The 10,710-nt window shown below is 61.6% G+C and overlaps 1 protein-coding gene across 3 annotated transcripts; it reads right to left on the bottom strand.

Moving 5' to 3' along the window:
* Positions 1-398: 398 nt before the first annotated feature.
* Zbtb47 (zinc finger and BTB domain containing 47) lies at positions 399-10,670 on the bottom strand. Of its 3 annotated transcripts, XM_077796285.1 has the most exons (7): positions 10,498-10,670; positions 9,955-9,965; positions 5,920-7,491; positions 4,411-4,558; positions 3,206-3,321; positions 2,515-2,659; positions 399-2,223 (listed from the first exon to the last, which is right to left on the bottom strand). In XM_077796285.1, exons 1-7 carry the CDS (start codon positions 10,646-10,648, stop codon positions 1,889-1,891), a joined length of 2,478 nt encoding a protein of 825 aa, XP_077652411.1. In that variant the 5' UTR covers positions 10,649-10,670; the 3' UTR covers positions 399-1,888. The 3 variants fall into 3 exon arrangements, with proteins under 3 accessions (XP_077652411.1, XP_026263864.1, XP_077652410.1); XM_026408079.2 differs by lacking the exon at positions 9,955-9,965 and having other exon boundaries at positions 10,570-10,653; XM_077796284.1 differs by lacking the exons at positions 9,955-9,965; positions 10,498-10,670 and adding an exon at positions 8,004-8,022.
* Between the last annotated feature and the right edge of the window lie 40 nt (positions 10,671-10,710).

The raw sequence follows: 10,710 nt of genomic DNA, 5'->3' as shown, positions 1-10,710 counted from the left end.
CTGCCAGGCACTGGGGCCAGAGGTTAGAAATAACAAGTGGGAGGGAAGGGGACCCTGAGGACATCACGGAAGCCCAGAGATCAAGGGGGATGGGGGAGGAAAAAAAGCTATGTAAAGCAGGCGGCTGCAAGGCTCAGCCCTGACTCTGCAAGTTGCTGGAATCTCATCCCCGGGAAGGGGCTTCTCTCCCAGAGGACACACAGGGGTGCCTGAGGGTCCATCTATAGACTCTGGTTGGTATTGCTCCAACAGCAGTCTCAGACTCAACCAGGCCAGGGAAGGGCCCAAGTACCAGGAAACTGCAGGAATTGCCCCTCCAAGCCCAAAATAACCAGTGTGGTGTGGCTTGGACTATAGATCCTCAAATCATTCGGGCACCTGGGGCCTGCCCACATCTGTACAGAATAAAGTGCTTCGTTTATTGATGATTAAAATGTCCCCAGCCCTCTGCCCCCCCGCGCCATGGGCCTCCAAGAAGGTCAGAGGGGTTCAGTTCCTCTACCAGTCTCTTGGGCCCAGGCCTCTTCCCACTCCAGCCATACTGGGAAGGTGGTGGGTGGTGTGGGGGGAGAATTGGGGGTGTAAGGTGCAAAGAGTATAACAGACAAAAATCTAAGAAACACAATAGGAAAGAGCTTAACTAGGAAACATGTAGCTTATGGAACCTTCCTCCCACTTTCAAAGGTAGGAATAAAGACGTTAAATGACAACAAAAAAGGTATCCTATTAGTAGTGCCTGCCTCCTGGGGCAAGCATTGGGCACAGGCTGGGCTCCCCCAGGGCCTGAACATGCAGGCTCCTCTCAAAGGCAGGTCTGTGGGTGCCCACCCATCAGTGCAGAGACCCTGGAGGGGCAAGGAGCCAGCTGGGCAGGTCGTGGCTAGGCCTTGGGAGGGAATGAGGCCTGGAGCTAGCCTTTGGGGAGCTGACAGACTCAGACATATGTGCACGTCTCCTGGTGTAGGCAATATAGCCAGGGTAGCTGGGAAAGGACAGGGGTGCTCTATGAACAGCAGCCCTCTCCCCTCCCCACTGATAGCACCTTGGAACCCTAAAATGTTTGCCTAAGCCTCCTGGGGCCCTGCCCCTGGGGTCTCACCCATTTGCAGGGACTTCTTGACTGCAGAAAGTCAGCCTGTCTGCCTACCCAGGGCCTGGCCCACAGCAACTGAGGTCCAGCAACTCTGGGACACCTCCCAGATTTGGGGCCCCGGGTGCAGTGTGGTGCAGGTTGGGGATCTCTGTGCCTGATAGCAAGGGTATAATTGAGAAAAGCAAATCCTTGGGGGCCAGCCCCCACCTGGCGTACTACACAGGGAATAGAACTGGGTCTGCACCTGGCTACTTCCCACCCCACATGCCCACAGATGTCCAATCTCAAGGCCCTGCCTCTATGTCCACATCCCTCAGATTGGGTGCACAACTTCTCCAAGGGGAGTTGATACTCCAACTTCTCCCCAAAGCCTCCAAGATGATGGGGCAAGTTAGGGACCCAGAGGAGGTGAGGATGAATTACTGAGGCTAACCTAGGCCCAGCCTGGCACAGGACTCAGAGCCATGACCAGCCATACCTGCGGCTCATGCTCAGGCCCCTCCCTCCCACTGTACCTGCTGCCTCCAGCACCCCCCTCACCTGGAGGGGGTGCTGCAAACTATCTTTTATCCTTCACTTTCAAAAAAGAAAAAAAAAAAAAAAAGTAAAGGCTTCAAAAAGTTGCAGAAAGGGGGGCACTTCGGAGTGAGGTGTCCTCCACCAGCTCTGGGGGGCTGCCAGCCTGCGCGCCCCTCGGGGTCAGGGCCTCCGGGGCAGCGGCCCCAGGAAGGAGGGGAGGGCAGCGGGGACCCTCCTGGAGCAGCCCTGGGCTCCAGGTCCCGCAGGAGCGCTGGGTCAGTTGTTGGCGTCCACCCTGCCGCCGCCGTGGGCCGTGGTGGGGAAGAGTGGTGGCGGAGGTGGCAGGTGCGGTGGCCCCGGGAGCAGGGCCAGCGTGTGCGCGGGCGGGGCAGTGGGCAGGCCGGGGGCCGGGGCGCCGTCGGTGGCCAGCGGGTGGCTGACACGGAAGCACTTCTCCTTGTGCGCCTTGAGCATGTTGGAGAAGCGGAAACGCTGGCCGCAGACGTCGCACGGGTACGGCTTCTCGCCCGTGTGCGTGCGCCGGTGCCGCTTCATGTTGGGCCGGCTGGTGAAGCTCTTGCCGCAGATCTCGCAGATGTAAGGTTTCTCCCCTGGGGTTGGGGTGGGCAGCACGGTGTCACGGGGGTGGGGGGGTGGTCGCCATGCCCAAGCCTGGGCCAGCTTCTCTGCCCCATCGAACCCCGGGGGGACAACCTCAGCACTCTCGGGTCCTCCCCACCTAGGATCATTTTTGTGCCAAGCCTGGGCAGAAGGAAGGATGCCCTGCTGAGCCTTATACAGAATGGGAAACTGAGACCCAGAGTTGAGAGGAGCCCGGCCAAGGCCATCTCAGGCATCTCCAGAAGGGGGCAGGTCCAGCCCACCCCTGGGGGCGGCCTCACCTGTGTGGGTCTTCATGTGCTCATCAAAGTACTGCTTCATGTTGAAGTCCTTGCCACACCACTGGCACATGAACTGCTTGTGGCCGATGTGGATGCTCATGTGTGACCGCAGCTGGTATTTGTACTGGAAGCGCTCATTGCAGTTCTGAGGGTAGGGGTGGGTGAGGCCCGGGACAGAGAAGAGCAGCCTTCAGGGAGGGACCAGCTACCCCTGGCCCCAGGGCCAAAGATAGACATGGGGCAGGGGCTCCTGGGCAAGGAGGTGAGGCGCTGAGGCAGTACTAGGGGAGGCCAAGGGCATGCAGGAGTCGGGCTGAGATCGGGGGTCAGAAACAGCAGAGGGCCCAGCCATAAAGACCTGAGCTTAAAGCCCAAAGCCCCTCATCCCACCTGCAGCTCTGCATCTCCATCTGTCCTCCCAGCAGGGAGGCTCCTTTCTCCACCTCTCCTGCCCACCTATCCTCCAAGCCCACAGACTTCCAACCCCCAATGTGGGCGGGGCCGGGGTGGGGAAAAGGCAAGGTGTGGGTGGAGCAGGGGAGGGGCCCTGCCATCAGAGGGGTGGGGGGGCATCTCTGGTTCCTGCATTCCATTTCCTGTCCCCCCCACAAACACCTCTGGTATTAAGCTGCTGGGATCCCCACCCTCCTGGATGGTTCCTGGGCAGGACAGGCAGGAGACATGTGCTCACCTCACATCTGAAGGGCTTCTCCCCCGAGTGCTGCAGGGAGTGCACCTTGAGGGACATGCTGCGCTTGAAGGACTTCCCACAGGTCTCACAGGTGAAGGGCATGTCCTTGGTGTGGGCTGGAGGTGGGCACCGTGGCCGTCACATCTCAGGGGCCTGCCTGAGCACCCCCACATTGGGCCACACCCCACTTCCTGGGGCATCCCGCACCACCACCCATTCCTGGGGACTGACAGTGGCACTGAGCTCCAAGGACCGCAGGCTTTACCAGAGATGGCATGCATCAAGGCCCCCGCCTCTGGACCTCAATAGTAACCCACCAAACCTGTGGATGGATGAGGTCCAAAACACCCTTCAACACGATCTGGGAGGAGGCAACTGGTGATAGAGAAGAGCCTCCATTCCCACCCTCTGAGCTCAGAGCTCACTAAGCCTCGGGGTTACCCAGCATGCTCCTGGCCTAGACCCTGGGGGTGAGGGGTACCTCCCTTAGTTCACAATGGAAGGCCCCCAGGACTCTCCAGTGGAGAAATGAAGCAGGGCCTGGCCACAGACCTGCGCTCCACCTTGACCACCCTTCCTCAAACCCTGGGCCCAGACTGGTCAAGGCAGGGAGGGCCATATGGTCACTAGGCACCCAGCCAGGCCCACCTAGAGGGAGTGGGCAGCCTTTCCCAAGGCAATGGGGTGGCCAACAGACACCCAAGGAGCCTCCTTACTGTGTCCAGGTGTGAGCCCTGGGGGGAGGTTGCATTCAGAGAAGACTGAAGCCCTGTGAGGGCCAGAAGTTGAGAAAAAAAATCAGAGGCACAGCTGCTGTGAAACCGAGAGAGGACCTGTGCCCGATCATGTGGCACTTTGTATAATTTAGAAAAAGGTGTTCCCTTCCTTGGGTGGACATAACCCCCTGCCAGGACACACAGCCTGGTTAGCAGCATGCCAGCTGGATTCCAGTTTTCACCTGCCATTTTATCCAACCATCCTTGTGCAATAAGCAACCTGGCCAACTGTACATAAAACCCCTGGCTCCAGAGCCTGTCTAGGTCACAGCAGCCTCCCAAGCTTCCTGCTGAGAAGGACCTCCTTACCCCTTCACATTATCCTCCAATTGGAGTCCTCCCATCCACCTGGATGGAAAGTCCTGCCCAGCACACCTAGTAGCTGAGCCTCCTCTCTCCACAGCCTGCACCTCACCAGCCTGGACTTACCCACCATGTGCTTGCGCACGTGGGCCATGGTGTAGAACTTCTTCTCACAGATCTCACAGGAGAACTTCTTCTCCGCGTAGCCATGCACGATCTTGTTGTGCTCGTGAAGGGACCAGAGCTTTTTGAAAGCTTTGCCACACGTCACACACTGCAGGGTGAGAGGACTTTAGGCCCTGGGTCCCTATCAGGACCCTATGGTGGTAGACAAGATGTCCCTCTCTGGCCTGCAGCCCACCAGAACTGGGAGGCGACCCCCTGCCACCTGCCGGCTCACACCCCCAGGGTCCCACGGGCCCTCCTCCTTCCCTCAGTCACCTCTTCCAGTAGGAACCCCTCTGTGCTCAGGGGACAGAGCTTCTCTGCAGAGGCGAGACCCCACTGGCTGAAGGGCTGCCTGAGGTGGGCAGCTCCACAGCTCATGGGGAAGCCCCTCAGGATGCGTCCCGACAGAGCTGAGGCATGATCACTGCTGGCCCTGGCTGGGACCTGGCTCTGACACCATGGAGGTCCATCCACCAGGGGATGGGTCCTTAGGGGGCCAGCCAGGGAGGCCTGTCGGAGGCAGAGGCGCCAAGTCCTACCAGGCCACAGAGGGGCCGTTCCACTGGACCCTGCCCTACCCATCCCTGCAAAGCACCCAGAGCACTCATGGCTAGGCCAGGATGCTGGCTGTCAGGATCCCCAGGTGGGGAGGGGGCTCAGGTGTGTGGCAGGTAGAGCCAAAGGGCAGCCCGGGGGTAGGCAAGTAGGAACAGGTGCATAGGAGTAGGGCCAGGTCCCAGCATAACTCCCAAACAGTGCTGTCTCCTCGGGGCACTGCAATTAGCAATTAGCACAGACAATTAGTACCTACTGCTTCCTCTCCCCCTTCTGCGCCAGAAAAGGTAAAAGCCACGTGGGGGGAACTGGGCTGTCCCTGTGCCACACCCACCCTGAGGAATTAGACTGGCACAGACTCATACTGGACAAGACCTGGCAACCAGCCCAGCTCTCCAGCTTGGCCCCAGCAGGCCTTGCTCTTCCCAAACTTCTTATCAATCCCTTTTTCCTCAGCCGAGGAGCTGAGTACAGGTGTTATCCCTGGCTGGTCTGTCCCCTGATCTGTACAGTGCTCTACTGGACAAACCACTCCTTCTTTCATGTGTACTTGTGTGCAGTGCACAACCTGTGAAACCATACAAAACGGCCCGGATGGCCTTTCTGCAGCCCTCAGGATTTATTAAAACACTGACTTGATGCTCCTCAGACTTGGCTGTCCCATGGCCTCATGTGCTCAGTTCTCTGCTCACATCCTCCCATGTCCACATTCACCTTTGCTCCTCTGGCCAAGGGTACTGTCTATGCCTGTCCTCTCCATGTTAGAGCCCAGCTCTACCCACCTCTCCCAGAAAACTCCCAGTGCTATCCCTGAGAACCTGGGCCCTGCCTTCCTTCCTGGGCTGGTCTCCGCAGACCACCTGGGCAGTGCCGCCAGCAAGGTGGGGTGTGGGAGCCCGCCCTGAGGCCCACCTGGATGTTGCGCTCACAGTCCGTCTGCCGGTGCAGCAGCAGCTCGCTCTCCAGCAGGAAGCGCTTGCCACACTGGTCGCAGATCTGCATGCGGCTGTGGGTGACGTTCATGTGTTTCTCCAGGTACCAGCGGTTGTTGAAGACCCGTGGGCACTTCTGGCACGGGTGGTGCTGCTTCTCCTCCAGCTTCACCTTGGCCCCCAGCCCGTCGGTGGCTGGTGACCCACGGGCGGGTGCAGGGGCCACTCCAGTGGGCTTCGGCCGCTTCCCACCCCGCCGCCCAGCCTCCTCAGGCTCAGCGGCACCCCGGCGCCGGGCATTCTCCCGGGACCTCGTGGCCATTCGACTGTGGGCAGGGGGGTCTGCTCGGCTGCCCTGGCGCCCCCCAGTCCCCACTGGCCCCTGCCCACCTTCGGCCTCTCCTTCCTCCTCCTCGTCTTCCTCCTCCTCCTCTGAGCTCTCTGGATCCTGTTCACTGTGCCCTTCCTCTTCCTCCTCTTCTTCCTCTGGCTCGCTGTGCGCCTCTTCCTCCTCGTCCTCCTCCTCTCCCTGGCTGCCACCCTCCTCCTCCTCCTCCTCTTCCTCCTCCTCTCCCCCTCCACTGCCACCACCCTCCTCTTCCTCCTCATCCGCCTCCTCCTCATCCGCCTCCTCCTCCTCCTCCGAGTGTCTCTGCAGCCCGTCCTCCCGGCCCAGCACCATGGTGGCCGGGTTTGCCCCAGTGCCCGGTTTCCCCTCTGGCCCTGTGGACACGTGCAGCGTCTGGTTGTTAAGGTTCACCTCCACGATGATCTGGGACTGCTCCTGGCGACTGTAGCTGCCAGGGCCCCCGAGCTCCTCCTCCAGCTCCTCGCCACCCTCCAGCTTGCAGAGGCTGGCCGGGGCCCCTCTGGCCTCTTCAGTACCTCCCTCTTTTTCCTCCTTGAAAAAAGGCTGGGCTGGCCCAATGGTGGCCGGTACTGTGCCAGCAGCGGTCCCAGCCCCGTCCTCCACACGCACGGAGTACGGGTCGGGGCCCTCACGGGCATAGATCTTGGGCAGGCCTGGGGTGTCAGCCTCCTGCTTGATGTCACAGTAGTAGGGTGGCGTAGCCGGGGTGCAGCTGGCCGTCGGCTGGGCGAGAGCCACGGTGCCTTGGCCCGGGGGTCCGAGGGAGCGGGCGTCCAGCAGCTCCTGGCAGGACGCGGCAATGTCGGCCATCTGCAGCAAGGAGGCGGCACTGAGCACCTCGTGGACGTTGGCGGCGTTGACCAGCAGCTTGGACGTGTAGATGAAGTTGAGGATCTGCTGCAGGCCGCCCGGCGCCAGCGCCTCCAGGGACAGCTCCACGCGCTGCAGCTGCTTGTTCTGGGTGAAGAGCGAGTGGAAGAACTGGCTGTAGGCGGCCAGCACGCCCTTGTGCGCCGGGAAGACGCTGCGCTGGGGCACCAGCACCAGGTCCACGTCACAGAGGTCAGGCTGGAAGAGCCGCTGCTCGTTCAGACGGCCCATCAAGCAGGCGAAGTGCAGCGCCACGTCCTCCACCAGCGAGAACTCCACCGCTGGTGAGTCGGTCGTCTTCTCAACCAGCAACTGCGGAGGCAGAGGCATGGCAGAGGTCAAGGGCAGCGGCCCCTGCCCACCCACAGCCGCGCCCGCTATCAGGGAGGGAGGCAGCCCATCTCCTGGCTCCACCCTGCGAGGAAGGAGTCCAAGCTGAGCAAGGAGGTGGAGGGCTGGTGCCAGCCTGGGCCAGCTGCCTGCAGAACTCAGACCCCCCAGGCTGAAGATGAGCTCCTGGGCCAGCCAGGAACTTTCCTGGGCCTGGGGGGCTCTTCCTCTGTGAATGGGAAGAGTCGGATAGGAAGGGAACAGGAGGAAAGGTGACTTTGGTGACACCCATTCAGGTTTGCAGGGCAGATGGGGTGTCCTGGGAGGCAGGACTTTGAGTGCTAGAACCAGGAGAGTCCCAGGCAAACCTAGAAGGCTCCTGCTCACTGTGCCCTTCCTCTTCCTCCAACCCACCCCTTCAGCATTTCCTGAGCCTTGTGGATTCCGCCTCAACTACTGACACATGGGGAGAAAAGCTGGCCCAACCCAAGCACCTCAAGAACAGGAGTCCGGCGAGCTTGCTCACTCACTGCCCGGCCTCTGCTGACCACCAGGCAGCACCGAGGGCCCCTTCCCTCGTCAGTAGTGGGCCCAGGCCCAAGGGCTGCAGAAGAGGAGACTTTGTGACGTTTCTCTCCCTCACCCTGGTCCTGCAGCCCTCCCAAGGAGGCTGGAGAGCTCCAGAGCTCACTCATTGCTCTGCTACGCCCCTTTGCCCACGGCCCAGCAGCTCCCTGCTTTCACCCAGTCAGGGATAGCCCAGGCCCAGAGGCTCCAGGATGGCCCTACCTTGGAGGCCACCCACGTGGCGAGCCCTGGGGAGGCCCTCAAGGTCTGATAGGTCAGACTCTGAGGCACAGGAGCCATATCCAGAACATATGAATTGTCCTGAATAGGGGCCAACCCACCATCTGTGGCCCCGACACTAGCAGACTGTCTCCCCAGAAGATGGGGGTGCAGACGGACAGCCTGCCCAGTTCCAGTGCACAGCAGATGTTCCATTAGTATCTGCTGACTCCCTGCTGGACAGACCAACCCCACAGGTTCTAGGTTCTGACTGGCCTCAGGCCTTCCCAGCTGGGCAGAGCCTCCCTCATTTGAGGTACTTTGCCCCAAAGCCACAAAACCAGCACCTCCTTAGAGGACCCGAGATGGACCCTGCCTCCTGCCATCCTTCCTTGTCTGGGGCAGCAGCGGGTGGGCCCAGACTGGGCAGGCATGGTGATGTCCAGCCCAACTCCACAGTCACCTGAATGAGTACAGCCTCGGGATGAAACTTAACAAGCTTGCAAGGGCCACCTGCTTCTAGCCAAACCCTGGACCCTGCCCCCTGCAGCCACAGTCCAGGGCAGCACCCACGCTGCGCTCTCTCAGATCCTAGTTTGGCCAGGCCCCAAGCCATGGACACCATCTTCCTTGAGTTCTCCCACCATACCCTTTCCTCCAGCCAAGAAGCCACCATCGGCCCCCCCTTTGTCCTAGACCTGCTGGCCTGTCCAGGCCTGGCCAATCTAACTGGGACGTGGCACCAAGCCCCTCCCATCTCCCTCCTCTGACTCATTCTGATTCATCTTCTGGGATCCACCTCTACTGCACAGATGGGGAAACCAAGGCTCAGAATGGCAGGGTCCACAGTCCAGAGCCCTGGCCTCCCAGCTTGGCCAAGCCATGTCTGCCTTGCTGGACGGGGCACTGTTTCCTGTGGTCAGATGACTGGCTAAGCAGGAGGAGGTATCTCCCAGCCAGGGACCAGTGGTACTTTCCCAAACTCCACTCAACCCTCCACCTGCCACCTCTTCCCCAGAGCCACTGCCCCCACACGTCAGTGAAGGGTCAGGGAACCACTTAGGCAGGGACAGGGTCTCCTTAGGGCCTCCAGGGAAAGCAGCCAGGCCATTTAGGGGTAGCCCATTTCAGATCAGGAGGCTCCATTCCTTCTGTTGGGCCATTATGAAACACCCTTCTGTGCACCCCAGCCCTCTGGCCTCAGGAGGGAGAGGAGGGCAGTGACTCCATCCTAAGGCTGTCCCGCCCGGTCACGATAGTCACATCCTGGGCACAGAGATGCTGCCGGAATCCCTGAGTGGCAGCCCTCAGCAGGGCACAGCTGCTCCCTGTATGGCCCCTCCTCTGCAGTGCCCACCAGCTGTGCTGGCCTCCCCAGCCAGATGTGCCAGTACTCTGAAGCTGGGGATGCCCCTCCCCATCTGGCTGTGCCAGATGCAGCCACACACCCCAGCCCCAGCCCAGGCCACTCTCCTGGCAAAGATGCAGGACCAGGAGAGTGGTCAGGCACCCTGGGGCCAGGGGATCTCATGCCCTCAAGCCCTTCCCAAGTCAGAAGACACCTGCTGAAGCTGCAGAGCTACACCTGAGGGGTACTGGCCTCACTTCCAGGAAGGCCCCGGAATGACACCTGGGGCATCCATCTGTGCCCCCCTAAGCTGGTGTCCACCCTTTCATCCCTGGGCAGCAGTGGGTGAGCCCAGGCTGAGCAAGGGGGCACAAGCTGGTGACCTCTAGGATCCTGCTTTTGGATGTGGGGTGACTCTGCCAGTCTTCTTTGCCCTTGCCTCTCCTCCTCCCCTGGCAAGCAGACCAGAGAGGGCGGGGGACTGGCCCAAGGTCACACAGGAGTTTGGACCGCAGCTAGGGGCACCCCCAGCCCTTGGCCCGAGCCACCCTCAATCCCCAGGCTGGGCGGCTCCAGCGCCCACGTGGCCCAGGGCCCGGGCGGGAATCCGAGTCCCCTTCCCCCCATCACCCAGCCGGAGGGCGGCGCCGTCCCGGGCGCAGGGAAGCGCCCCCTCCGCCCGTGCCTAGCAAGACCTCTGCCTCTCCCGCCGGTGCCCCCACCCCAGGAATTTAACCCCCTCCCCGCCAAGAGCGGCGCCGTAGCGCTGCATTCCGGCCCGCGGGGACCCGGCAGATGGGGTCGGGAAGACCGGGGGAGGGGCAAGATCGCTCCAGCCCTTCACGCGAGCCCGCGGGCCGTGCGTTCGGGAAGGCAGAGCTGGCAGGTGGGCGGATAAGCGGGGGGACAGGCAGGGCCCTGCGTACCATGGTGCCGTGGCGCTGGGGGCTCACAGGGCCCCGCGGGATCGCGCTGCCCCCGGCGGCCGGGCCGGGGCCGCTCCATGAAGCGCCGCGCTGGGGGCCGCCCCCGCGCAGGGCCCCGCGACCATGGCCCCGGGGGCGCGG

The sequence above is a fragment of the Urocitellus parryii genome, chromosome 3, assembly GCF_045843805.1.
Source record: "Urocitellus parryii isolate mUroPar1 chromosome 3, mUroPar1.hap1, whole genome shotgun sequence".
NCBI lineage: Eukaryota > Metazoa > Chordata > Mammalia > Rodentia > Sciuridae > Urocitellus > Urocitellus parryii.
The sequence above is the reverse complement of the archived record's forward strand: the minus strand, read 5'-3'. Positions and strand labels throughout refer to the sequence as shown.